Genomic DNA, 27,971 nt, shown 5'->3' on the forward strand with positions numbered 1-27,971 from the left:
CACGCCTCGTGGTTAAGTCAACAAATATGTTAAAAGGCGGCCCATTCTTGTAGAGACGTGTTTGACATTGCCTGCTGTAATGACATTTGGACACCGTAATCCCTATGACGTGTGAACTCTCACATAGCAGGTTTCGTGTTGAAACTTTATCCCAAATAACGTGGGACAGTAATTACTGTAAACTCAAATATTTCATCACATGCTATTGGAAAGTGGCTTGTTGCCAGTCAGGACTCATTGTGCAGTCCATACAAACTCACTGGCTAATTGGTAAATACATAATACTGTCGTTGAATAATATAACAAGTAAAAGGGCAACTTTCCCAAGGGATAATGAAGTAGTCTGGAGTTTTAAGTAAATGTACCATTGAGCACCCACATTTTTGGGACTTCTGGCTCCAGAAGAAAAACTCGGTGAAATTTCTGGGAACATTATTACAGAACAATACAGCTTCAGGAATAGGTGTTATACATCCGTTTTCAGAAATTGTATGCTTGCAATGGCCACTTAAGACAAGGCATTGGAGACAGCAAACGGCCGCCCCCCCCCCTCAAAAAGCAAGCGGCGTACTGTAGAATTTATCTCTTCATCGCCCCAAGAACATTTATCAAAACGACCATCAAAGTGCCCAATTCATGTCCCTTTGAGACTCACAAAGGCTTACGTACGTAACTACATAGTTGTGGTCATCAACATATGTTGTCTGCTGTTATGGTTTCCCCTCAGGTGTCTGTGCCTATTATTGTGCTGCTATCTACCTGTCATAGTACATCTTCCCCTGCTGCACTGTTCTTAATGTTTTATCTACAGAGACCTTAAGACATTGCTGAACAACATGTAATAACACTTGAAGCCATGAATGTTATGTGGTTATCTCATATGCCTTTATTAAATGAAGCTCTTTGCATCAATGTAGCAATACTTAGGACAATGTTATGAGAATTATCAAGCTTTGGAGAGAAAAGAGATGAACATAAAGATATAATAATCATCAAATATCAAAATCTTTTGCCTACTTGGCACATTTTGTAAATCATGATACATAATTACCGGTATAGATAGGATCTAAGAAAGAATTTGTGTCTGGCTGTGGCCATAGTAAATATCATTTCAACCATTTTTTTTTTCAAACATATCTGTGATGGTGCAGTGTTATATTGTTACTTTATACACTGATTGAAATGTATCTGGGATATTGGAGCCAACCCCAGTGACATATTGACCCTAACCCGGTCAGAAATATTAATTGAGACCACACCAGTTGTATTGACTGGTTTTAAGCTAAAGGACTGAAAAAAAGATTAAGACAAAATCATTTATCACATGAGTTAGCAACCAAGCTACACTTGTAAGCAGAGGTTGCTAGGAGATGTGGTATACACTAGGATACATGTACGGGTAATTTTCTTACAGCTCTCAACTTGAACAAAGAAATCTCTCTGAGCTCTGTTTCCATGCCATTTATAAATGATATTAGTTGTATCTAAAAAAGATGGAGGAATAAGGAACAGCATGACTTTGTTTCTCTTATTAGAACATGTACTTTTTCATTACATAAAGACTGTGGTTTGGTTCTTCTGCAAGTGAAATATAGGTAATGCCAAAGGTATTTCTCATTATCATTCTTTCTTGCTCTATTGTTTAGGCTGACATTTTTGCTTTGAAAAGAGTAAAATTATCTATTCCTACTCCTAGGAATGATGCCTGTACAGTTACCATTTATTTTTACCACCTCCCTTCTTTTTCTTTGACTTCTTGCTAGAAGCTTGTGGTTTTTGTTGGCGGGGGCCGACCATCTCGGGCTGGGCTGTACCACCACTGGCTCCTGCGGGGGCACTCTGGGACGTTCCACTTGCCCCTGCCCTGGGAGAGCTTGGGGTAACCTGAGGTTTGCTGGCATCCCTGTATCAACAGAGACATTAAGTAGTCAGTTAAATGGTATGTTCTGAGCTGAGATTTGTTTGACTAACACACTTTTGGCACTTGATGATGCATTTCCTGGATTTTCTGACATATACAAAGGTGTCTATTCGTAACTAGTTTGCCAAATACATGTAAAGCAATGTTTTTTTTCTGAAAATGTGCTCTGAGACTTGGGCAAAACTTGGCAGCATTACCTCAAGTAGTATAGGTGCTACACTTTGAGTAATAACAAATCTTTTCCAGGAGTTTCCTGGACTGAACTTGGCCTTTTTCTGATAAATGTTTTACAGCAAGTTCTAACGTTACTTACAGGTCTGAGGCTGCTCCTGCAGTGGCACCTTGTGTTCCTTTTCCTATGATAGGAAAAAAGAAGGTGGCGAAGTTAAGGTCATCTTTTGTTTCAAAACTATAGAGTGCATCACAAATCATCATTGTAAGCAAAGTGACATGCACACACATACCCACACAGATGCAAAATCATGTTGTGTATTTAGACACGACTGCAAGTGCTTTGATCTTACCGACTCCATCCTTTTGTTTCCTCTTCCTACGACCTTTGAAGTACGACCTCTCCCTGATGGGAAGCCACCTCTCAGGGTCAGGGGTAACACTGGGGTCGTGGTTCTTGGGAAGTTTTCCTGCAGGACAGAAAAAAGACAACTCAGAATACTGTACTCCAGGACTGGTTGTTTTTATGTTCATTCATTACACAGCTACATGTGTATTCATTGCTTTTCAATAAAACATTTTCAATCAAACGTTTAGATCAAAGCACTGGGAATTTATATCATAGTTAAGAGTTCTAGATGTGATCCATATTTAAATCTCATATTTTCACGAGTGTTTGGAATAATAATATCTCACTAAATCTACAAGTAATAGTGTAAATGTCACTCCACTTACCTTTCTTTTTTCTCTTCTTTTTCTTTTGCACAATGACAGAATCCCTGCAGGAACACATGATAAAGTAAGCAACACTTCTGTACAATTTGTGAATAAAATATTTTTGTACTTGACCTGGAAGGTACATGTAACAGCAAAGAAAACCAGTAACAATCAGTAGCCAAAGCATCAGCTTCAAACATGGCTACACAAACACTTCATTCTAAACGTCATACAACAAAAAACTGTGATTTAAACAAATAACAGAGATGTGAAATACTGACTTAGTTTCCTCCACAGGTGAGTCAGCCTTGTCTCCGCCTGCAGCAGCTTTAGCCGCCTTCTTGCGGGTTCCCATGGTCATGGCCGCCTTCTCTAACGCCTCTATGTCTACTCCAGAGAAGAAACTTGGGTCTAGCGGGGGCAGCTCTTTGCTTATTCTTAGAAAAGATGCGATTAAGGGAAATATCACATATTCACACAATATTAACTATCGTTCGGCTTTGGCTTATAGTTCACAAAAAAACAACAACACTGAATTGGTTACTGTACATATGTACATAACATCAGGGAAAAGGGTAAAGTTACAAGTACATGTACTTTAGATATGAAATAAATAAAACAGCACTCACATATGACAGACTCGATAATAATAGCTGAATTGAACGATAATGACAATGTCATGGTCTGCTGGAATCATTAACTACCACTTGGCAGGCTTACCTGTATCTCCCCACCCATAAACCAGCACAGAACAAAATGTAGAGTACAGCCTAAATTTCCCAAAATAAAATAAAAACATGATGAAGGCCCCTGATACTTAAGTTGAAGTATATGCGCATTAACTAATTATGCTAGGGTCAACACGTCAGAACCTTCCCAGCAGAGAAAGGATACTGTTCTCCCTTCTTAGGGTCACACTGGGAGTAGGCAGATATCAGCTGCGCTATAGTCTTCACATCGTCTGGGTACATGCTGGGAAGGAACACCAAGGTTGAGTGGGAGTGTGTCATAATGATGACTGAAGTTAGATTCTAGAATGCAACTCTACCTTCACTTTCTAAGGGACTATGAATATATCTTCGAGGGTCAACAATCACTAATATCTTGAGCAGTTTTGAGGAAATATAAACGATGAATGTGATACAGGTATGAGTTTACTGGACAGGACTACTAAATAGATAGAAAAACATATTTGGAATGGCAGTAAATTATATCATCAGCCCATCTTAACAAAATCAGGCAGATCAACAGATACAGAAACAACCAGCCTGCATTTAAATCTTCCTGATTTAAAAAGTGTGAAGATTCACCTCCTGAGCTCCTCTAGTATCTCTGTAGCCTTCTGTGCCTGGCCATGTTTGAGTTTGAACTGGGAACTGGCTCGCATTAGCTGGACTAGGTATGGAGAGGAGGACTGGAGAGGGAGGGGGGCAAATGTCAGCCTTAAAACAGCATAGGACAATTTTAGCACAACCCCTATTGCATTATAAAAGAGACATTAAATCAGACACCATATTCTATTTATGCTTCCAAACTGTGTCTCATAACTTTGCACAAACTTCACTAAGAAGTACGTTGATGAAGGTTAGACATCCAGGTAGTAAGATATGCCAAAAATAGTCCAGTTGCTTGAGTAACTATTTCACTAAGAAGTACTTTTTACAAGCTCATAACATTGTAATATCTCATGAAATCATTCAGTCATATCATGAGACAAATACAAAATGTAATATAAGTAGATATAGTAAGGTCCAACTTCTATTCCTTACATGTAACAAGTATTTGGCACATCCATGCTGTAAATATTCCAAAACCTAAGTTCAACTAAAATAACCAAAAAAGTAGATTCCTCTAGTAATACTTACATCATTTTCCTTGTACCAGTAAATGGTTGTATCCAGCACCTCAGCAGCGCCCTCTATGTTCTCCATGCTGGAGTACAGGTTCACCAGGGTCGACACCTGACACACGTGGCAAACAGGTCATGGCATGAACAAAACACATCCATCAGCTTCCTGATACATGTACAGGACACATCTACCTGACACACACACATGGCGAACATGTCATGACAAGAACAGAACACACATCTGCCAGCTTCCTGATACATGTACAGGACACATCTACCTGACACACACACATGGCGAACATGTCATGACAAGGACAGAACACACATCTGCCAGCTTCCTGACACACACACACACATGGCAAACAGGTCATGGCATGAACAGAACACACCTATCAGCTTTCTGATACATGTACAGGACACATCTACCTGACACACACACATGGCGAACATGTCATGACAAGGACAGAACACACATCTGCCAGCTTTCTGATACAGGACACATCTACCTGACACACACACATGGCGAACATGTCATGACAAGGACAAAACACACATCTGTCAGCTTTCTGATACAGGACACATCTACCTGACACACACACATGGCGAACATGTCATGACAAGGACAAAACACACATCTGTCAGCTTCCTGATACAGGAAACATCTTCCTGACACACACACACACATGGCAAACAGGTCATGGCATGAACAGAACACACCTATCAGCTTTCTGATACATGTACAGGACACATCTACCTGACACACACACATGGCGAACATGTCATGACAAGGACAGAACACACATCTGCCAGCTTTCTGATACAGGACACATCTACCTGACACACACACATGGCGAACATGTCATGACAAGGACAAAACACACATCTGTCAGCTTCCTGATACAGGAAACATCTTCCTGACACACACACACACACATGGCAAACAGGTCATGGCATGAACAGAACACACCTATCAGCTTTCTGATACATGTACAGGACACATCTACCTCACACACACACGGCGAACATGTCATGACAAGGACAGAACACACATCTGCCAGCTTTCTGATACAGGAAACATCTTCCAGACACACACACACGCACATGGCAAACAGGTCATGACGTGGACAAAACACACATCTGTCAGCTTCCTGATACAGGAAACATCTTCTGCACACACACACACGCACATGGCAAACAGGTCATGACGTGGACAGAACACACATCTGTCAGCTTCCTGATACAGGAGAAATCCTCATGTTATTGAGAGGTCAGAGCTGACATGCTACATGTCATTGATATTACAATATCGCATTTGTAGTAAGTTATAGGCTGCTGCAACTTCTTGAAATAACCAGTCACTAGAGAAATAAATTGTATCTAATATTCTGTTGTTATGTCAATTCTAGCTCTAAACAAAAATTATGTTATTGCTAACAAACTTGTCACATTGAAAATACACTAGTATTTTACTTGAGTACTGTAATCATATATGATTTATGTACCATGTTTGGTTTATATCTCAGTTCCCCCACTGACTGCAGAACCTTGGCTGCCTGACCAGCATTGCCTGTAACGAAACAATAAGACAGAGTTCTTCACTACTGAGATTGCTTTGCTACTCTCCATCTATTGCACATAAATACAAGTGGTTGCATTATAGTCCTTCTGATCATAGCAAACCTTCTCTGTACAAAGTCATTGGAACAAACAGCATTAAGATGTTGATATCTGCAATACAATGTATAAAACATGTAGAAATGATGTCTACATTACAATAGTCCAGGCCAGTATGAACAGACCAGGAAGGATCACATATCTTAGGCAAGCCAGACTTTTCATTCAGTGCCATACAAGTTCACCTTGGTTCAAGTGGAGCTGAGCTAAGGTCAGCTTCATGGTGATGCTGGGATTGGGCCGGTTGTTGATGTGATCCTAGAATAAACACAGATATAAACATAAGGACTAACATGAATACACTCCTCAGTTGCTGCCAACTGTACTGCTCTCTACATGCTTATACACCCTCGGTTGTAGGTAACTGTCAGTTAAATGTTTGTATAACACTGTTTCTGATAGCTATGTGTACTTTTACTATTGTAATACCGGTATGTCTTTTCAAACTGTATCTCTTTCCTGCTAAGTACATGACACCCTATGAGCCTTATCCCTATCCCTGCTATGTTATGTTATACTTATAGACAGTATGACCCACTGTAGAAAGGTTATCAAAGGGTAATTCTGGAGTGAAAAGAAGAAGTGTGTCCTTACACTGAGCAGCTCCACAGCCTTCTGGCGATGTTTCTCCCTGCAGTGCTGAGCAGCCTGGATGAGTACGGGCATGTCCTGGTCAGGGTAGTCCTCCTGAAGGGACCTAGCTAGCTTCCTACAGGCCTCGTTCTGAGGGGAAGTACACGGAAAGAAGGGGGAGTCATCACAAAGGTGTGTACAACTGTGCAAGTCAACATACAACATGAGAAATAAACAGTAGGAAAGATGGCATAAAGGAAAATGAGAGATCTTGAAGTTAGAAAAGGAGAAGAGAGATCAGGCACATTCTGCTGAGCATCTCTCAATATTCTCAATGCTGACACACTTGATCGAAACACTGTTAATGTTTGTGTCACAATGCTGGAAGGCAAAATGTAATTTTTGTTAGGTCAATGTATCGGGCCATATTACATTTACATCACATGCCATGCTGCTATCACACACCACAATGCTCAATGAGAGGAGGCCAGGAACTGTTATTTCCTCATTTGTAGATCACCTACCTCTGTCTTGTCACTCTGAACACAGAAACACACAAACAAAAGTGTACAGGAACAGCTCATTAGAATGTTGTGACATCTCTTTTATCTTAATGACTATGCCATAATACATGTATATATATATATAGATTATGAGGAAACAAGGCAGTAGAAAAATGAAGTCAATATCCTTGCAAGCTCTATCCCTATGTCTGGAGATGAAAATTTGCTCCTTGGGATGGAAACAAAATTCATCCAATACGTCTAAAAAATTCTGAAAATATATTTCTGCAAGACTAAAATGACACATTTAGCAATGAAAATTAACAGCATGGGCTCCCAAACAATGATTAGGACGGGGAAAAAAATTAAAGCTGAAGACAGCCCTGATTCTATATCCCTTCTGCAAGTAGTCTTTATTGCCAACTGAATTTCAAAACAAGTTCTCTGTGCCTCCCCTCTCCCCCCGACTGACCTGGTTGGTGTACATCTGTAGCAGACATTTATTGAAGGCGATATCTCGCAGCTGCTGCTTGGTCAGCTTCTGGTCTACTCCTTCTGCTGTTGCTGACTTTATCTTCTTCTTAGAGTCAAAGACATTCTGGTCCTAAAAACAAGAGCATATAAACAGAAAAAAATTAACATTTACCGTCAATTTCTTAGTGCTAAGAAAACTCTGAGCAAAAAACTTGGATGTCTGTTTCTCATCATCCAAGTAAGAAGAATTGTTTGACATGGAAAATAGTTACAATTGAAAGAAGCCTGAAATCTGACCATACAGTTTCCATTATAATTGCTACCTATGCAGGTTTTTTATTCCCCTTAAGTTATTCCTACGTTAGATACATGAAGAGCTTTATCTACACTTCAAACTGTAGGAGTTAAACAGACAAAAGTCAAACTACATGAACCACACCTTGTTGAGAGAGATGATGTTATTGGAAGCCACAGCTGTAAGACCCACATCTGTTGGTCTACAGGACGAAAAGAAAAGGTTTGAAACATTTTCAAAAATATGGAAAAGAAATAAGCATGGAGCTAATGGCAAATATACCAAACATGCTGAACACTACAAATATGATCATTTGAATTCCCTGTACTATATATTTTCTACAGCCTTTGATACGTTCGGTCAAGTAGAATTTTGACAGTGAAATAAAGCAGGTGCTTGATATCCTTCTCCAATAATGCAAAGAATTAAAAGACGAGTTCACCCTTATTGCTGTTACTTTTTTTTAAAAATAGTGCCCGAACATGATGATTGGACATCACACTTGTAAAACTATCCAGATAATAAAAGCAAGCAGACCTAGAAACAAAATGAATGTTTCAATCTGGTCAACTCTTTAGTTGACCGGTAAGTAAAACACGTCGTACCTTGACTTGAGAACCTGGTTGTAAATTTTGGTGGCCTCTTCATTCTGGCCCTGCAGTTGTAGGCAGTACGCTCGCTGGGTTCTGACAAACAAACACAGCCAATATGAGATAAAACCTACTTCAAAGAGATCATGAGAAGTCAAAATAAGTTTACAAGGGGAACTTCTACGACTGAGGAATATGTTTCCATTGATGAAATCTTACTTTAAAACTCCAAGCTCTGCTTCAATGTCCTCTTCAGTCACTTCCTGTGGCAGAAAACAAATCATGCTTCAAGAAACTTCTCTTTTTTTCCTTGAAAGTCTTTTATCATGATGCTTATCTCACTTAAATGCCACAATCGCTATTTTTCTGTACTAAAATCATATGACTCACTTCCTTACAAGGTTTCAGTTGAATGAACGTATTAGTTGTAAGGAGCAGGTGGTTGAGAATTCAAATCACTTTCACAACAAAAAACTTAAAGGAACTTTTGCAAAACAGTACTATGATAATGAATGAACAGTAATGTAATCAGTCAAGACAAACATAAAACAAAACCAAATACTTGATATTGATATTGCTAAAATTTAAGAGAACAGACTATGATTGCAATACTCACTGGGTCCTCCTCCAAGTTTTGCCTGCAGAGCTCTGTGAAATAAACAAGCAGTCTTTGTTGAGACAAAAGTAATAGCTGAGTGACAAGCTGGCTAGAATTTAGCACATATGAAGTCGCTCTTATCTTGCAATGGTTTCAGTAAAAATAAAGAGTGATACCTTCATAATGACTGACATTAATTCACCTTCTGCTTTCTGTAGTTTTTCCTCTGCCCCTTTCACGTCCCCCTTGGACAGCTGTGTACAGGCAGCATTGTACGACAGCTCATAGGTGGACTCTCGCAACCCGTAATCCTCCTGTATGGAATATCAACCGCAACTTAATTGCACATAATCATATATCATAATGTTACAGCCAAAAGATAAGAAAAACAACAACCTAAAGAAACATGTTATGAACTTTGATATCTAAACTACTACTAGCAGGGTACCCAGTCCTTTGACAGGATGTTGCAAGTCACTGGGCCAATGATTATGTAGACAGTAAGGTCACTTCTTTCTTGAGCATGTCAAAGAGCCCACTATGCTTCTAAAAAGTAGTAGGAGACACCTTTGTGTACTGTGCGGAAAAATGACCAGTTCCAAGTACAACAAGTATTCAGTATCTTTAATTTCAGAACTGGCGTGCTAGGCCATATGGAAATCTACAGGCCAGGCCAGGCTAGACGGAGTCTGATGTGGCAGTACCTACCAGCTGTTTCCCTCCCCACATCTGAGCAGCAGCCACCACAGCAGCCAGGTTAGTCTCCCGCTCCTCATCAAACTCATCCTGGCAGGGGTTAACATGTACAGGTGGATTTAACATGTGAGGATTAGTAATACGTTTACATCGCAAAAATATGGAGTCACTGTCAGCATTTCCTTGTTAAATCTAGTCAGTTTGTACATCAGGGTTGTCTAAAATCTCAAAAGATATGAAAAACTCATAAAAACTTTGAGTGTACAGTGCACAATGTTTATCAATGTTTTGATACAGTTCTAAAGTGAAAACACAGCCTGTATTACTAGTAAAACAACTACATTGTAGTTGCTTATCTTGCTGCTTTGTTTCCATGATTCAAATGTACACTACACTAGCTTCTCCAATGACTCATTGGGAATGAAAAAAAAATTAGAGTAAATTAGGATTTCGTTTAATAATATTAGTGGTCTCTGACCTGTGAATTTCTAATGAGGTCCCTGTACAACTCCAGGCAATCGTCATGTTCCTCCAGTCGATACAGCTGAAGAGGAAAGAGGAATACAGGAGGTGTGGAACATTTAACAACTTTATTCATCTCGTCTTTGATTACATGAACCATCATCTTCCAGGACCAACACTATCTTTCTACTAATTGCAGCTAATCAAAGATTACATGTCATGTAGTTACTGTTAAGAAAAACACCTTTCTAAAAAATTTGTTCATACATGATTTAGTGTAGCCAACTTGACTCCACGGCAAGACATGAATACCTGTTCCATGTAAAACAGGATATGTTGAAACACAAATGTACTCTACATTACGTAACATTACTACTAGTAGCAATGTTATTAGTAGTAAGCAGTGTAAGAATGTAGATCTGACCACTTGTCCCAGAAGTTCTTTAATTCTGTGATCTGGTTCAGGAATCTTCTTGATGACCTCTAGAGCTTCCTGAGTCCGGTTCAGACGATAAAGGCAATAGGCTCGCTCAAACTTCAGGGGGCTAGAAGGACACAAGTAAAGCTTAAAATCAGCTACAGTGTCTATATCATAGTATATGTCACTTGTTAAAAATTATGGAGACATTTGTATGGCCATTATGAAATATCAGTTTATGGTATCAAAACATTTCGGTCCCTGGACAGTTCTTCCCCGACGTTTTGGCCCCAAGTCCACGACAATTCAGCCCCAGGTCCAGGACCATTACTTCTTATGCGTATAAATTATAATGTGTATGTGTGCTAGACAATGTACAGATTAATCAGAAATTTATGTGAATCAATACAACATACATATATTGAACATTAAGACATTAAAACATATTGAACATTAAGTCTTAAAACATAGCAAACACACTGACCACAGCAACATACGAGACAGCAAACATGCCTGCCCATAAAATCCCTCGGAAAAATGAAATAGCGCCGCTGCATGGTGTAGTGAAAGCTTGCAATTCCATTTAGTAAATTGCAGCATTGCGGATTGCCCGGCAGTCAACGGATTCTCAAATTGCTGCAATCAATATGATGCTCAGTAGAGACCCTGTTCCGTTGTTATTACCTCATTGGTCAGAAAACTTCAATTTGTAGTTTGTACTTTGTTGTTTGGGTGAAACGTGCATCGGCAATCAACATGATTTTCAATAGAGACTGCTTTCCTTTGTTTCAAGAAAGACAGATCATCATTCGAGACCTATCAAACATAACATGTTCAATAACTAACGGGCCGAAACGTCCTGGACCTGAGGCCGAAACGTCTCAGACCGGGGCCAAAATATCCTGACCGGGTGGGGGCCCGAACTGTCCAAGGGCCGAAACGTCTGACATTCCCGGTTACCATTTTTCTGTATCATTTCCTACAAGTAACAAGCCCCCAAAATAATAATGAGAATATGAAGACGATATAAGAGCACAGTACTGACTCGGACAGCTTGTAGTTCCCGCCCATGAACCTGATGACCTCGTTGAACTGCCCCAGCTGGATCATGCTGACCACCTTGCAGTGGTACGCCTTCTCATCGTGAGGGTCATGCTTCAGAACTGGGGAGGAACGGGGTCTTCTTAAGCACTATAGTATATGGACACCATCTCTATGTCTGACTAGTATCAAAGAACAAGATCTGCTAGAACAAAACTACACCGATGCCTACTGACGAGTGATTTGGAAAGAGGAGACAACTCAGATCTGATATACTTTTGCACTAAACCATATGCTACCGATGCATGCGCTATATTCTCATGCCACAAAATACAAATCAGATTCATAAACACTACAAAACTATGTACAAGTCCATAAAGCTTACTCTTCGTAGCAATCTTCAGAGCCTTATTAAAGTCTCCGGCTTGTCCAGCTCGATTTAGGTCGGAAAAAAGTTGAGACAAATTTGGCTGACCGTCGGAGGCTGCCATGTTGGAAATTACCCACAATTCTTTCAACCGGGCGCAACCATCAGTAATAGCGGGGGAGTAACAAACTAGCAGAAAACTTATCATGGTGGAATTTATACGTTCGCATTCATTGAATTGGGCTATTCAGCACCTCACTCAAAAAGGAAAGAAGATGGAGCGATACGAACTCCCACCCCAACATTTGCTCGAGCATTAACTTTGATTAGTTCCCGCTAGGTGTCGTTGCTGAGACCTCTGCTTACAGTCATATGGAGGTGATCATGACCTGATGTGACCTCGTGACATGAACTGTGGATGGCAAAACGGGAAAGGGAAAACACGAAAACCTGGAGGATCCTGGAGTCACTCGTGCTATCGACGCCAATGACTTGTCGTTGAATACAGTAGGGAATTGTCGATGAATCGCCCGTGCTGAACTGCTCGTGGTGGTGCCGAAGTTCCGAGCCTTTAATATCACCCATGAAAGTTTGGCAGTTTTGATCGTGTCCAAAGTACCAGGAGGGTCGAGCGCTGTGCGAGTGAACGAGCGTTCAGAGACAGAGGTAATTGATATAAGAATGGTGACAAACTGAAATTTCATCAGGTTTGATGGAACAGCTTCAATGATAGTTTATAGCGGACTGAGCTGTGGTTGCCGTGTAATAACGGTGTGGTTCAGGCGCCACTCAGCCTTACGTTGGCATGGTTGGCGGCTTGCCTTGTGCGATTCTGCCGGATATCACGGGAGGAGGCCAATTTCCTACTCTCCAAGCAGAGGTTGGTGGGGAAGATTGTGACCTTTTTATTATATGCCCCACCAACCTCTGCTGGGAGAGTACAATTTCCAGCAACTATTCTACGTTCATGCGCACGCCTTTTAGAGAATATTTGGGGGTATGCCTACTAGTAAACACCTCACCCGAACTCAACTCATATCATAATTTGCAGGACCTCATTTGCAGAATTTATGTGTAAACTTGTATGTACATGTACCTTATGTTACATGGTACAGATGTTATATTTGAGATGCAGGTACCTTTAGGAAAGGTGAATAAACCTGACAATAGATTATGCTAATGAGGACCCCATTTGCATGATTTATGTATAAACTTGTGTTCCCCTTACCGTAAAAGCTGCGGATGTCATATTTGAGAAGAAGGTACCTTTAGGAAACACACCTGGCCATGAATTATGCTAATGAGGACCTCATTTGCATAATAATGCATAAACTTGTAATACCCTTACCGTAAAAGCTGTGGATGTCATCTTTAAGATGTAGGTACCTTTAGGAAAGGTGAATGCACCTGGACATAAATTATGCAAATTAGGACCTCCTTTGCATAATTTATGCAGGAACTTGTATTTCCCTTCCCGTAAAAGCTGCAGATGTAATATTTGAGATGTAGGTACCTTTAGAAAAGGTCAGAAAACCTGGCCACAAATTATGCTAATGAGGGCCTCATTTGCATATTTTATGCATATCCCTTACCGTAAAGGCTACGAATGTCATATTTCAGATGTAGGTACCTTTAGGAAAGGTGAACACACCTGTCTAAAAATTATGCTAATGTGGACCTCATTTGCATAATTTATGCATCAACTTGTATTTCCCTTGCGGTAAAGGCTACGGATGTCATATTTGAGATGTAGGTACCTTTAGAAAAGGTGAATATACCTGACCATACATTATGCTAATGAGGACCTCATTTGCATGATTAGGCATGTACTTGTTTTTCCCTTACTGTAAAGGCTACGGATGTCATATTTGAGGTGTAGGTACCTTTAGGAAAGGTCAGAGAACCTGGCCATAAATTATGCTAATGAGTGCCTTATGCTTAATTTATGCTCCGTTACCATAAAAGCTACGGCTGTCATATTTGAATTGTAGGTACCTTTCGGTAAGGTGAACATACCTGACCATAAATTATGCTAATACAGACCTTGTTTGCATGATTTATGCAGAAACTTCATAATACCCCTACAGTCCATGCTAAGGATATCATATTTGAGGTGTAGGTAATGGAAGGGGAATATCCTGCATTTTCCCGAAAATGCTGCCATTCTAGTTCATTATAAATTGCATAGACAATGTATCTAGAGCATCATACAAAGTCCTTGCCTCATGTGCACTGCATATTAGACAGATGAGTTCGGGTGAGTTCGAATGAGTTCGGGTGAGGTGTTTAGGCATACCGAATTTTGGGGGCTTTTACAAGTTATCCAAGATGCAGTTACATGATTTTTCACTGTTGAAATTATAAGATTTTAACTAACTGCACTTTTAACCTTACTTGACTTAAACTGTTTAACATTATATAATTGAGAGTAGTGGTGGATCCAAATATGGTCAAATATGTGCACAGTTGTTTTATGACTGTCTTCAATGACAAATTCAACAGTTATAATCTCTTGTATGTTCCCCTTGAACAGACAGGCATCATGACAACAAACACGCCCCCGAGTATCCACAGTCTGGACACGCCTGCTCTTCTGGTGGACATAACAAAAGTCCAGAGAAATGCGACCACCATGATCCAGCGATGTCAGCAGATGGGGGTGTCACTGCGACCACACATGAAGACCCATAAAACAATGTAAAGTAACGAATGAATGGATGAATGGTTGAATGAATGTACATGATTACGACATATCAGGAGAAGTGAAAACCTCAGCCATGCGGTCAAGTGTACTGCAGCCCCTTCTCTTGCCAATACCCCGCAACAACATGTTGCCAAACATTCCAGAAGGCCAAAATGCTGCATGTTTGGAAATTCAAATGACTCTTCCTCAGCACAGTTGAATGTAATGTCAGGAACCATAAATTTGATAACATTACCCCTTTTGATTCAACACTTTTGGGTACCCTCCTGCCAATCAAAATTCAGCAGGGCAATGCAAAAAAGTGTTACCGGTAATTGCATTCCAAGACGAATTAAGTACATTCATAAGGTCATGAAGGTTAAACTTTGCAATGACGAGGGCATGAAATTATGTTACGTCAGTCATAGAAGGGGCAGGGCGATATCCCAGATAGAGGATGCCATTTCTAACCTTAGCTGGGGACACCGTAACTCGGTGTAAGACCTACATGTATAGTACATATGACCGTGTCAGCCATAAAATATTTTTCTTAAGATACATGGAATCAAGTGTCTGGTGGTTGACTTCAGAAGAAAGAAGCAACTATGGCGTTAATTTGTTTAGTGTTGAGTCAATGTTTCCCTTGAACAGACAATGACTTTTTCTTGAATAATCTCTGCTTAAACATATACATTGTGTACTAGTTGGAGTTTGTGGTTTGTCAACAAATAACACACTTCAGATTTTTCTGAAGGACTTACAGTGATAGTTCTGTACTAAATGTAACATATTTCACACATCATGACGTACATGATATGTAAATTACATGCATGAGTATTTACCAGATATTTTCCATAGATTTAATGGAGCCAGATATCTTGGGAGTAGAACAATCTGTTAATATCCCATCACCAATGCCTTTCATCGATACCCAAGCCCTCAAACTGATTTCAAAACTTCTTCTTCTACTTGTAGTGAAGCTGGAGAAATCATGACCAATGGTACAAAACGCCACATCGTCGTCTCCACACTTGCTGAGGCAGAGTTCTATGCTAACCATGGTTTCGATGATGTCCTGTTTGCACAACCTCTGACTCAAGACAAAGTACAGCGATGTGCCCAACTTGTAGCCCAGCTGGAAGAGTTCCACGTAATGATTGACAGTTCATCTGGGCTTGATGCCATCAATAGCAGACCTTTGTCCAGGAAACAGTGGTCTGTATTTCTCAAGGTGGACTGTGGCTATGGCAGGGGTACGTACAATGTGCTTATTTCACATTAAGATATTGTAAATTTTCAGTCAGTTCTCTTTGGGTTATTCTGGCCCACTCATTTTGAAATGTCAGGAATCATGTATTTGCTGCCAGATAGAACTGGGCCCACGTCATATGTTTCCAGGAAGTCGAGGAAGGATGCCAGAAGTTGATAACACGTTGCTCGGCCAGAAAACCGAAGAGTCTTGTCAAAAATGTAGTAATGTCTAGTAACTCTCAGGATGTACACTTCAGATGTTCAATGCCTTGATAACCATGCAACCACGAGGACAAATGTTTATGGTCCCTTGTCAGGACAGCCTCGTGGGAAGAACATACCGCCTCAGCCCACAAATGAAACGGAAATGGTCGACAGTGTGTTTTGTTCAATATCAGGAGAAACTTGCATATTTTGTACAAATGTGTACATGTATGTTTATTGAGTGTTCTAGCCAGCGCACAAAAATTTTGCCCAACCCATCATTTTTGATGGACAAAAATCAGTGTGATAAAGATATAGAAAGAGCTGTCATCAAACTAAGCTTAATTTACCTTGAGTATGGTTGTGTGACTGCTTGGTATAGGTTGTATAATTAGCTGCACTAGCTGGCACTACGTAGTGACCAGGGAGCGCAGTGATTCAGCACAAAACCATCATTAGTGTTAAAATTCCCTTTTTCCAAAATACAAGAAATTAATTTGTAAAAGCATATTCTGAATGCAAATGACAGCTGTGTGCATGGACTTTGTTTGTCTACCTTTCTAATCACAATAGTCAATGGCAACAAAACACGGCATACTTATGCATAATATTAAGATCAGTAAAAAAAATCTGTGCTATATATAATCAGAAAATGTTGAATTTTGTCATATGGTGCTTAAGTCAAAGCACCTATTATAATTACAAAAGCTCCTGGAATGGAAGGTTTCAGCTCAAAAGAAGAAGTGTATTTCTATATTGCAGCTGGAGTTAGTCACGACTCAGCAGATGGTGTAGACTTGGTGAAGTCACTGGTGAGCACACCAGGGGTGAAGTTTGCAGGCCTGTATGCTCACTGTGGCGACTCTTACAACTCCGATAGTCCAGAGGATGTCAAGGCTGTTGGGCACCGCACAGCTCAGAACATTCTGGCTTTTGCTGAAAGGTAAAATGCAATATACATGTATATATAATTGTTTTTGTATCTACATGTTGCAAAATGCTAGTTTGTGGATACAGGATCCAGTCTGTGAACACCAATGTCATTTGCCAATGCCAAGTTCACCTCAGGCAAACTATATAAAACCTCCTTGGGCAAAGGTTGTCAATGAAAGTTGTGTTAGCATGAAAGTTCATCTCAGTTGGTGAATTACTTTGTGGTGAAATTGAAGTGTTCTTCAACTAAAAAAAAATCTCACCAGAATTTTCAACTGAATGATTCAATCACTCACTTGTCTTCAGCTATCTGACCCCATTGCCCTGGACACGTATCTCTTTTTGTGTGTGACGTCAGCAATTTGTCAAAGGTTGTTGGAAGTTGATATGGACCCCCTCCCTTATGTAGATGACCTCCTTAAACTTCCGGACTTCCCGGGCTACATGCACGCAAAGCTGTTTTCTTTTGGGGAATACTCTATCCCGGTTATAACTGGGTGCAGCACACGGCATGTTTCTGTATCCCTGTTTAAACCGGGAATGGCAGCTTAAGGGTTAGCTCCTCTCAAAAATTAATCGTGTTCAGTATCCAGAATTTTGACTGACCACTTAAACAGCTTAAACCCAGACATGTTCACTGTAAGGAAAAACAAAACAGTACTTAAATGTGAAGGAAGTATCAAGAAAGGTTCCTCCCGTGAATCATACTTTGAAGAACCTGAACGTTCGCTTAAAACCAGATCTTACAACACAAGTGACCCAGTTCTTTGTCATCAGAGATTCCACAGTATATATATGTTGAATCCCTTTGACAGACAGTTGATTTGGAGGATGTTACAATTCTGGACTTTGAATATGATCATTACATTTTGAGAAGAGTTAAGGAGGCCATCTATATCAGGGCGTACCAACCCTCTCTCAACCGGAACAGCGGGCGATATGGACTTCCAACGACCTTTGACCCATCACATTTGCATAAAGTGTTGTGTCCATAGCAACTGAGTCAGATAGCTGTACCCCTCCTGTGTCATGATCATTGACAGACTGAAGCAGGAAGGCGTCGAGTCTCCCACAGTCAGCATAGGATCCACTCCGACTTGTAGCCAACCAGCAGACACCATGGGCCAGCTGACAGAGATACACCCTGGAAACTACATCTTCTATGGCAAGTTCTCAGCAAACTTTCTTCTGTCTTGAACCAGCAAATTAAAGGTCATAATATGTAACATACATTTGTAAGGTTACCAATTATCGTCCAATTTATTCAAAACGTCATTTATCTTAAAACCGTGCAGACAGAGCCAAATGTTTAACGTTAGCCCATATCAGCTCTTCTAAAAAGAAAAATGCATTTTCTATAAGGTTTCCTCTGCCTGTTTAACGCTGTGCAAGCATGTATTTATAGTAAGGTCTATGATGAAGAATTGTGATAGGGTTACTCATTATTGTTCACTATCGTTAGCAAATTAGTCTTTCTCCCTCTAGCGCTGAACTTACATGTAAAGAACATAGGTCAGAAAAAAATGCACATTAAATGTTGAAAGTAGTTTACAGACAAATGATAGTAAAGTCACTATGTTTGTTCCGCCGCTTGCTTGAAGAAAATAATGTTGTGCAGTCAATTTCAACAACGCTAGGCGGCACGTGAAGTTCACGTGATAAACACATGACAATGATGTTTTAACTTGGGAAAATGTAACGTCAGTGCAAGGAGTCACTGGGCTGTATCAAACCTTCCTTAAACTAGGAAGAGTTTCAAATCTTGAATCGCCATAGATAGTTATGATAGTTTGATATCAAAAATAGGTTTAACCTCAGCTACTTTTAAAAGATACTAGCTATAATGTAAGTTTTAAAAACATGATGAAGTATGCGGTGTCAAATTAGATGAATTACGCCATGCATGACGCTTCCAGGTAACTTGTTGTTACTGGTTCAGGAGTTTATTCTGTTATGTCGCTGGACGTAAACCTATTTGTTTTGTATAATTATAAAGGAGAGTCATGACTAAGGATCATACTTATGCCATTCTGTATTGCTCATGAGAACTGGCTTTGGCAAAATACACCTCGACATGTGGACATGACCCAAAGTGGACAATAATTGGTAGCGCACGATAATTGGAAACGCTTTGTTAGAGACTAAATGATTGCAATTAATTTGTTTTCTTGGTTTGTCTGTATTGAATTTTGCATTGGTCTTTACTGAGAATTCCAACAAGACATTTCAAAGGCAAGCGAGGCAACTGTGACCGGTACAACATGTAGCAGCTGTGCACAGACATTGGTAGTGCCACCTTATATTGTATTGACATACTGACTCAGAGGTAACACATGCCTTAATTCATGCCTCGCAGATGTTCAGCAGTCCTTACTTGGTTCATGCAAGCTGGAGGATATTGCAGGACGAGTGATGACTCGAGTGATTGGCCATTACCCCCAAAACGGCCACCTCCTCGTGGACTGTGGCTGGACAGCGCTGAGCCTCCACAGTCTGGGTCAGCTCCCTACAGGGTTTGGTATCATTGATGGACATCCTGAGCTCAAGTGAGCAATGAAGGTCTATTAACTCTTCACACAGCCACAAAATATACACCACCGCACAACACACAGTACAGCCAGTGTGTGTGTCTGTGTCTGTGTGTAGGAGAGTGTGAGTGTGTGAGTGTGTGTGTGTGTGTGTGTGTGTGTGTGTGTGAGTGTGTGTGTGTGTGTGTGTGTGTGTGTGTGTCTGTGTCTGTCTGTGTGTGTGTGTCACTGCTAATAGATGCTTTTGTATTACCTGGCAGCGAAAAAGGATCTTTGGCGAGTGTTGTAAGACTCTATCAGGCCTGGGGTTATAGTAGTGAATTTAGTGGCCTGAATGAGTAGACCTCAGTCCAGATTTATTCAGCAAAGTATCTGTATCTATATAGCCGGTACAACCGCCATTAGGCGTAACACACCAGCTTTGAAGGCACGCGGCGCAGCAGCAACTGGTTATATTACACCGAACGGTCTGTTAAACCTAGTCTTTGCATATCTGACTGCAACCGTTCTTTAAAGCTACTTAGTGAAGATGCTCCTACAGTACTTGATGACAACGAGTTCCATTCTACTATGGTTCTCGGAAAATACGAATTTTTGAACACATCAATCCTTGGCTCTCTGGTACTTAAAAGCATGACTATTTCTAGTCCTCCTCTGAGCTGGTATTAGATACTTATCAGTCGGTACGTACACAAGTTTATTAGTCATTTTGTACATCATGCAAAGTCTGGACGTTGTTCTTCTGTATTCAAGTGACATCCATTGAAGATCTGCTTTCATTTTGGTGACACTAGTCAAGTATCAAAGCATGGAGTTGAAATGTTGCATCATTTTATTATTCAGTAGATATTGTTGTCTTGACTAGGTTGTCATCAATGACCCAGGAGGTGGGGAAGGTCCATGCTGTAGAGGGGACCCTGGACTTTGACAAATATCCCATTGGAACTGTGCTCAAAATACTGCCATACCATGTGAGTTGGACTGAAGTAGTGCTGACTGCACATGCAGTTGTATCTGCATTTCTTTGTGATTTGTCTTTCCTTTTCCTGTTTTCTAATTGTTTTCATATTTCCATACCACAAGTTTGTTTGGCCATTTTCAGACCAAAAATGTATTTTGTGCTCCTGTGTCCTGGTATGAAAATTAAAATTGCATGCACCTCATGAAAATTGGTATGTGGTTACCCACAGAACTTCATTCAGGTTTTTTATTTTTGCATATACCATGCAACGTTAGAATTATCTATTTTAGGAATTTTATTTTACAATGAGTGAAAAATGTACATTTGGGGCTCCTGTGCCCTGGTATTAAAGCCAAATGACTTTGATATGGGGCTGCCTTCCACAGATGCCCACAGGATTTGATTTACATGTTTTGGCATACATCACTTTAAATAATTTTTGTTGTGATTTTTTGGATTTTTCAGACCAGTATATGTTGGGTTCTGATATCAAAGCCAGATGACCTGAAACTTGATGTGGGGGTGCTTTGGACATATGCATACAGGATGTCATTGATAACATTTGAAGACAAGAGTTCTGAGACCTCAAATAGCCATGAAATATATATTATGCAGATTATGCCTACATTTGCATAATTTAGTCATTAAAATATTCTGGAAAATCTGAAGATTGTTTCAAAGAATTTGAAGATTGCGTCAAAGAATCTGAAGATTGTTTCAAAGAATCTGAAGATTGTTCTGAAATTGGTTGATGAAGGTTAGACATCCAGGTAATAAGATACGCCAAAAAAACAGTAACTCAAGCAAGCTGGATAAAATCTTGAAACAGTCAGACATTTCAGACAGTATTCACTATCTTTCATCAGTGACAGGAAAGAACTGGAGAACTAGGTTTTATACCAAAACTCTGAATTTAAATGTCAATGAAGTGAAGACAAGTTGTAGATACCCTTCTGATGTTATTGAACATCAAATCTTACAAATCACACTTCTAGCTCTTGATTCCTGCTGCCAGGTAATATAATCAAGTCAGTTGCATGACATCATAGTAAACACTGCAAATTTGTTCGGAAACTGGTACCACGACTCTTGAAAAAAGTTATTTTGAGAAGCAAACTGAGCATAATCGTTTTTGTCTGCTTTTCTGCTTCTCAAAAGAATGTTTTTCAACAGTCACTGTACTAGGTTCCAAATCGACTACTGTGCAATTTACTTGATAACCTGGCGGCAGGAATCAAGAACTTGAAGTATGATTTGTAAGATTCGATGTTCATAATTCGATTTGAGTGTCCCAAGTTTGCAATTCTGGGAGAATTATCGATGGTGCATTTGGCATATCCCCTCAATACTCCGATCTTAAAAGAAATAAATATTGGCACACAAACAACTAACAGTCAACTAGCTTTACATATTCTATCTTGACATGACAAATAAAAATTAGCTTCAATGATAAACTGTTTCAACAGTTCAACATTCATTTTCCCCCTCAGGCCTGTGCTACAGCCTGTATGCACCCCAAGTACTATGTCCATTCTGGAGAGGACATTGTTGCTGTGTGGAAGCCTTGTCGGGGATGGTGAAGGGAAAGGGGACAGAACTTTCATGGCCTCTGGGAAGTTGTGCAACTTGACCATGACTATTTCATGTTGATATTTCATGCTGGTCTCAGAAAATGATTGTGATTGATTTTCTGTTTCTTGGTTCTCTTAATGACTCCAAACATTTGATGATGTCAAAAATATTTGATGATTTGAAATCAAATCAACAAAGAAACAAATCAATTATCTGTGATGTCGATGAAGGTTAGACATCCAGGTTATAAGATTCACAAGGTAACAGTTACTCAAGCATCTGGATAGATTTGGGAAAGTCAGATGTTTCAAGTAGCATCCACTACGAAAAGAATGTGCAGTCCCACCCTCAATAGTCGTCAAAGGTTAAAGACCTGGTAAACAACAGATCTTATTAGTCACTGACGAAATGTAGTGGAGTGGATTCTACATGTACCTGAAATATCTTACCATTTCCAAAATGAGTAATTTTGAGAGGGGTAGGATTGGCAGGGAGGGAGAGAAACATTAAAAATCGCGGCCACTCCTAGCCCTCTCGACCAAAACCTCTGCTTGAAGAATAACTGCTACCGTGCGCAATTATTTGCAAGTTTGACTATGTGGTTCCTGTGGTTAATGTCCAAGCAGATGTTGGGGTGAAAGAGTGAATTGATTTCTGACAACATAGCATCTCTGAGAAAGCTAGAGAATAACTGAATCCAGAAGGGGTTCAAGGACTGTCATGATTTACATAATTAGATGCTGATTGTGCAAATCAGGACCTAATTTGCATGACTTATGTGGAAATTTTATAAATCATTCACATTCCATAATACGACTTTCAAACAGTTAGCATATATAACTGAGAAAGAAATGAACATCGATAGATATCAAGTACATGTATGTAACATTGATTAATGAAAAGTCGATTTACGTAACTAATAAGAAGATACTATCATAGTCAATAACAGCAATTTCTTAGTTGCTGCGTTTGGAAGCTAGGTATGGTGAATATTGTTAGATAAATCATTGGCATTGACGAGAAAATGTTATATTAGCCTAATGTGCTAAGATAAGACTTTTAAATTCATTCTTGGTAACGTTGGTAGAGAAAATCATACAGCATCAATAAATATATTTTATGCTAATAAGGAGCTTTACATAACTAATGAGAAATCTCTATAGTGCCTTAGGTTAAGGTTAACATGTTCATAAATGAAGTATGCAAATTAGGTACAAACCAATAGTTGCCCCTTATTTTATTTGTAAATTTCAATATGCCTTGATTTTGAAAATGTTGGGATAACAAATGTCTTAAACCACAACACATGTCCATCATTCAAACATCTAATGTTGTTGGAAATATTTGTAGACCTTTCATTTATATTGTCTAGCCCGAGGTAATGGTAAGAAAGAATAAAACTATTTACAAATGGTAATAACTTCTACTTTTATTTTCCACATCCATCATATGTTGTGTACTAGATTGCTTTTTATAAGCACATAACACAGACTGATTATTTCTTCTTACAGTGATGCAGGTACATGTATATGACATTAAAAAATGGTACATGAAAAAATGTACATGGCTTGTCACAACATGAGGGCTACAAATGGGATCCAAATGGCAACGTCAAACTGTGATATAGACAACAAAAAAATTAGCCTACCTGGCTGTATCTGCCCAGCAGATTTTAAAGAAGGTTTTATATGTGTCTTGATCATGTTGCATTTGTACATTTATGGTCCTGTTTTTGCTCTTCATGGTATCTAGCAGTGCACTAGCTTGTTCCTCTCCCGAGTCATTCAAATACAGACAATCTAAATATAGGGTTTTAAGAGTACTCATCTTATCACATGCTCTAAAAACCTCGAGGACAGAGAGGGTAGGATGCTCTGCCGAGTGCAAATTCCCTCTGCAGTCAAGGGTGCGGAGTCTGGAGAAACAACACTGCAATAGCAGTCTGGTCATCAGGGCAGAAAAGTCTTCTTCGAAGCACTTCGGACAACCGCTTAGGTCCAACCACGTCAGCTGTGGAGCCACCTTACGCAGCAACAGGCACGTGGCATCGAAGTTAGTCATACCAGATATGCTGAGTTCCCGCAAGGTTTTAACATGGTGGGAGTTGGACAGGAACACTACGTCAGGTGGACTGAGTCTGCAGTTGGAGACGTTCAGCTGCTGCAGGGGCGACACATCCCGCAGCACCCGCCGCAGCTGTCCAGTCACCCGCAGACCGTTCAGGTTCAACCTCTGCAGTGCGGGCAGACAGGACAGGACTTCTCCCAGCGTCTGGAAGCCACCTGATTCCAGTCTCCTGGCAAAGTTGGGTAGGCTGAGGGCAGAGAGGTTTGGGAACTTTCCGCCTCCAAGAAGAGTAAGGAATGCGTCAGCTGATTCTAACATTTCAGACTTCAACTCCAGCCCTGTGAGGACCTGTAAAACAGAGGCAAAAGTGATGAAGAAAGTCAGGCAGCAAGAGTATTACAGAAATATACATTTGTATATATAGACGTATTGAACACTATATAATGCATTTAAGTTCACAGTGATTTAATTTCGCGGTAAGAAGAAAGCTGGTGTGTTACGCCTAATGGTACGAAGCTGATGTGTTACGCCTAATGGCGGTTATACCGGCTATATAGATACAGATACAGAAAATGGAACATTTGCGTGGCAAAGCAATACCTCCATTTTTCATGGAGGTAACAAGCCCTGTACTGGTACACTGTGAGATGTGATGTACTGACCTGAGCATCCAGTCTTCTCTGCAGCTTCTCCAGTGAAGAGCCCAGGAAGACTGTGACTACCCGACAAGGGTGGAGCTTCATTCCCTTCCCATGAGCTGACAATGCTTTTAAAATCCTCCCTTCCTCCTTCAGCCGTCCCTCTATCCACATGTTAAGGTACACATGAAGATCTGCAACCGTGATAATATAAACAGTTTTCAAAGTGTTACAAATAGGGATGTGTACCAACACCAGGCACTGTGGTTTAGGCACAGGCCCAGGGGGTAAAGGTAAAGGTACTGAGGTTTAGGTACAGAGGTATAGGTAAAGGTAAAGAGGTTTAGGCATAGGTAGAGTGATATATAATTCAGGTACATGTACAGAGGTTTTAAGGCACAGGTACAGTTAAGGTACAGATACAGAGGTTTAGGCAAACGTAGAGTGATATATCATTCAGGTACATGTACAGAGGTTTTAAGGCATAGGTACAGTTATAAGGTACAGATACAGAGGTTTAGGCAAGGGTAATGAGGTTTTGGCACAGGTACAGGTACAGGTTCTGAACCTGTACCTAAACTCTTTGACAAAGTTACCTACGGTCTTCAATGAAATTGTGCCAAATAGAAAATTATGCCAACTTTCCCACTTTTTGTGAATTTTCCCTTCAGGAACTGATGCGCGACACAAGGGTAAAATATGTGACCTCTATAAACAAAATGGCCGCACCTGCCACATTCTCTGACACAATGATAGGATAAGACAAACAAAAGCAAAACATCCAATTCATTTAACAAATGCTAAATCATTATGCCTGTATACCCCAATAAAGTCATTCTACTACAGTCAATACTGCCCAAGAAGACCATGCAGGGGACCGATAAAATCTGGTCCTTATGGACAAGTGGTCACTATAGACAGGATTTTTGTGTCAATGGGAGAAAGTATAATATGGTCATTAGCCAGGTGGTCCTTACAGTTGTATGTAGAGATGGTCACTTGTACCGGTTTGACAGTACTGTGCCTTCTATCTAACCAGTATCTGAGAAGGCATGATGACATTTCCTCACCTTTTGTACGCTGCTGTCTGTGGGACTGTAGTGAGGCTTCCACAAAGGTCACAGTCGCCTCTCGATCTAGATGGGCAAGATTCAAGATGACATGATCACTCTTACTTCAACCCTTAAGCGGGAATCTCACTGGACTACGCCAAATTGCAAAAGGCAATTGCAAAGTGATTGCAAAATAATCTGTGTTATTTCTTCGCATGAAATTGCAAATCTTCAAGAAATTTGCAATTGGCAAATGGGGGCAAAATGGCCCAATCACTGCAAATCTCTTTTGACGAATCATTAATATTGGTTCTAAATTTAGTGGCAACACTGAGATTTCCAACAAAGTTATCTTGTATATGATTTGGAGCTGAAACTGAGAATGTGACATTCTGGACACAGCCATTTTGTTTGTAGAAGTCATGTATATACCTGTGTATCGCACGTCAGTGTGGCCGCAAGGGAAAATTGAAGAAAATTCACAAAGTTGGCGCAATTTGGCACAGTCCAGTGAGATGCCTGCTTTAAGGTCAGCAAGAACATGTCTGCAGGGCTGCAAATCCATTTGGGGGAACAAGTACATAACCCTACACAAATATCTTAGTACCTAGTCAAACATTTGGTGCACAGCTCCAATTTTGGGAACACAAAAGTTCATATGCTCCCAGTATTTAGAACCTTATATCTGGCTTTACATTTACTCTTTAGAATCTCACTCTATGTCAGACCAAGAAAACAAAAGAAGGTTAGATGATAGATCGCCAGGTTTTTGCCAGGGCCAGGTAACCGGGAACAAATTATTTTTCGTTGGGCCAATGAACATACTTGGCAGAGCTTCTCTCAAGTCCACCACTTGCAGAGCTTCACTTTGACAGTTCAGCAGGCTGTGAATGATCATTTTGGCACGACCAGACTCCCAGTTGAGCAGGTCCAGTAAATGGCGTCTGTTTTGAGGTCCTAAGATCTGGCTGAAATCCAGGGATCTCCCAGGCCAGCTGGAGATCAAGTCTCGGATACACAGGTGGTGGGATCTCAAGAGGGCTTCCCTGTGGCCAAAAAGAATGTATTAAATGTTATTAGATGTAGAAGACCCCACTTGACTCATGATATATGATATGAGTTGTTTGCCAACATTCAAGACTCATGATATTTCTAACAATCTCTCCTGTATGAAGTATAAAGCACGTTATCAAGTACTGTAAATGCATGAATGTTCGCGGTGATTTTAAGTTCGCGGTTTCCACAGTGAACTTTCACCGCAAAACTTTTTGCCCAGCTAACGTTCAGCCAGACTCTCTACGCACTTCTGTAGACATTTGAAGAAGTAGAATCTTCATGGACTTGCGCTCTAAAAGTGTTTAATAAGTTAGGTATTACATCCTGAGCTTGGTATTACTAACAGCTACCCCCCCCCCCCCCCCACATCCCACCCCACCCACCTGTGGCTACCTACTTCAACAATTTGCAGATCAGTACACGAGGCACGATGTCCATCGCTATCTGCATTAGAGACTGGTACTTCGCGATGGCAGCTGCACAGAGTTCTAGGAGTGTCCAGAATCTGTCTTTCCCACCTCGGCTAACTGGAACAGTAGTGAACGCAGTTGAGCTTTCAAGAACAAGCCCAAACACTGCCGAGTTTTTGACTTGAAACTCCCTCGTGTCCGCCATTTTTGATACGCAGTTCTGTGTAGTTTCGCTGGGTGGCGCTATTGGATGGGCGAGTGCAGCGC

The 27,971-nt window shown here is 40.3% G+C and overlaps 3 protein-coding genes across 6 annotated transcripts; 1 reads left to right on the forward strand and 2 right to left on the reverse strand.

The window, feature by feature from the left end:
* Positions 1–863: 863 nt before the first annotated feature.
* On the reverse strand, positions 864–12,502 carry LOC136430295 (signal recognition particle subunit SRP72-like). Its single transcript, XM_066420777.1, has 22 exons — positions 12,368–12,502; positions 11,987–12,104; positions 10,948–11,068; positions 10,540–10,605; positions 10,074–10,151; positions 9,568–9,679; positions 9,384–9,415; positions 8,987–9,030; positions 8,783–8,863; positions 8,322–8,379; positions 7,881–8,012; positions 6,927–7,055; positions 6,518–6,590; positions 6,161–6,225; positions 4,675–4,770; positions 4,120–4,223; positions 3,704–3,781; positions 3,091–3,246; positions 2,828–2,871; positions 2,446–2,562; positions 2,235–2,277; positions 864–1,903 (listed from the first exon to the last, which is right to left on the reverse strand). The coding sequence occupies exons 1-22, from the start codon at positions 12,471–12,473 to the stop codon at positions 1,714–1,716; spliced, it is 2,043 nt and encodes a 680-aa protein (XP_066276874.1). The 5' UTR covers positions 12,474–12,502; the 3' UTR covers positions 864–1,713.
* LOC136430297 (D-serine dehydratase-like) lies at positions 10,613–23,901 on the forward strand. Of its 4 annotated transcripts, none has more exons than XM_066420781.1 (8): positions 10,613–10,631; positions 14,883–15,046; positions 16,008–16,285; positions 17,250–17,430; positions 18,464–18,585; positions 19,777–19,966; positions 20,814–20,919; positions 22,400–23,901. In XM_066420781.1, the coding sequence occupies exons 2-8, from the start codon at positions 14,892–14,894 to the stop codon at positions 22,487–22,489; spliced, it is 1,122 nt and encodes a 373-aa protein (XP_066276878.1). In that variant the 5' UTR covers positions 10,613–10,631; positions 14,883–14,891; the 3' UTR covers positions 22,490–23,901. The 4 variants fall into 4 exon arrangements, with proteins under 4 accessions (XP_066276878.1, XP_066276877.1, XP_066276879.1 ...); XM_066420780.1 differs by lacking the exon at positions 10,613–10,631 and adding an exon at positions 12,621–13,015; XM_066420779.1 differs by lacking the exon at positions 10,613–10,631 and adding an exon at positions 13,066–13,229.
* On the reverse strand, positions 23,896–27,939 carry LOC136430296 (leucine-rich repeat-containing protein 14-like). The gene is made up of 5 exons (XM_066420778.1): positions 27,692–27,939; positions 27,064–27,284; positions 26,257–26,322; positions 25,211–25,380; positions 23,896–24,896 (listed from the first exon to the last, which is right to left on the reverse strand). Exons 1-5 carry the CDS (start codon positions 27,907–27,909, stop codon positions 24,126–24,128), a joined length of 1,446 nt encoding a protein of 481 aa, XP_066276875.1. The 5' UTR covers positions 27,910–27,939; the 3' UTR covers positions 23,896–24,125.
* Positions 27,940–27,971: the final 32 nt, after the last annotated feature.

This window comes from Branchiostoma lanceolatum, chromosome 3 (genome assembly GCF_035083965.1).
Source record: "Branchiostoma lanceolatum isolate klBraLanc5 chromosome 3, klBraLanc5.hap2, whole genome shotgun sequence".
Taxonomy (NCBI): domain Eukaryota; kingdom Metazoa; phylum Chordata; class Leptocardii; order Amphioxiformes; family Branchiostomatidae; genus Branchiostoma; species Branchiostoma lanceolatum.

Coding starts and splice junctions, on each gene's coding strand:
- LOC136430295 (XM_066420777.1), bottom strand. CDS start 12,473: ATGGCAGCCTCCGACGGTCAGCCAAATTTGTCTCAACTTTTTTCCGAC. Junction 9,031..9,383: donor AAAACTTGGAGGAGGACCCA/GTGAGTATTGCA, acceptor TTTCTGCCACAG/GAAGTGACTGAAGAGGACAT. Junction 4,224..4,674: donor ACTGGTACAAGGAAAATGAT/GTAAGTATTACT, acceptor CTCCCTCTCCAG/TCCTCCTCTCCATACCTAGT.
- LOC136430297 (XM_066420779.1), top strand. CDS start 13,155: ATGGTTGGCGGCTTGCCTTGTGCGATTCTGCCGGATATCACGGGAGGA. Junction 15,047..16,007: donor ATGAAGACCCATAAAACAAT/GTAAAGTAACGA, acceptor TTCTACTTGTAG/TGAAGCTGGAGAAATCATGA. Junction 18,586..19,776: donor TGGAAACTACATCTTCTATG/GCAAGTTCTCAG, acceptor CATGCCTCGCAG/ATGTTCAGCAGTCCTTACTT.
- LOC136430296 (XM_066420778.1), bottom strand. CDS start 27,909: ATGGCGGACACGAGGGAGTTTCAAGTCAAAAACTCGGCAGTGTTTGGG. Junction 27,285..27,691: donor CTGATCTGCAAATTGTTGAA/GTAGGTAGCCAC, acceptor TTTTGGCCACAG/GGAAGCCCTCTTGAGATCCC. Junction 25,381..26,256: donor CAGACAGCAGCGTACAAAAG/GTGAGGAAATGT, acceptor TCACGGTTGCAG/ATCTTCATGTGTACCTTAAC.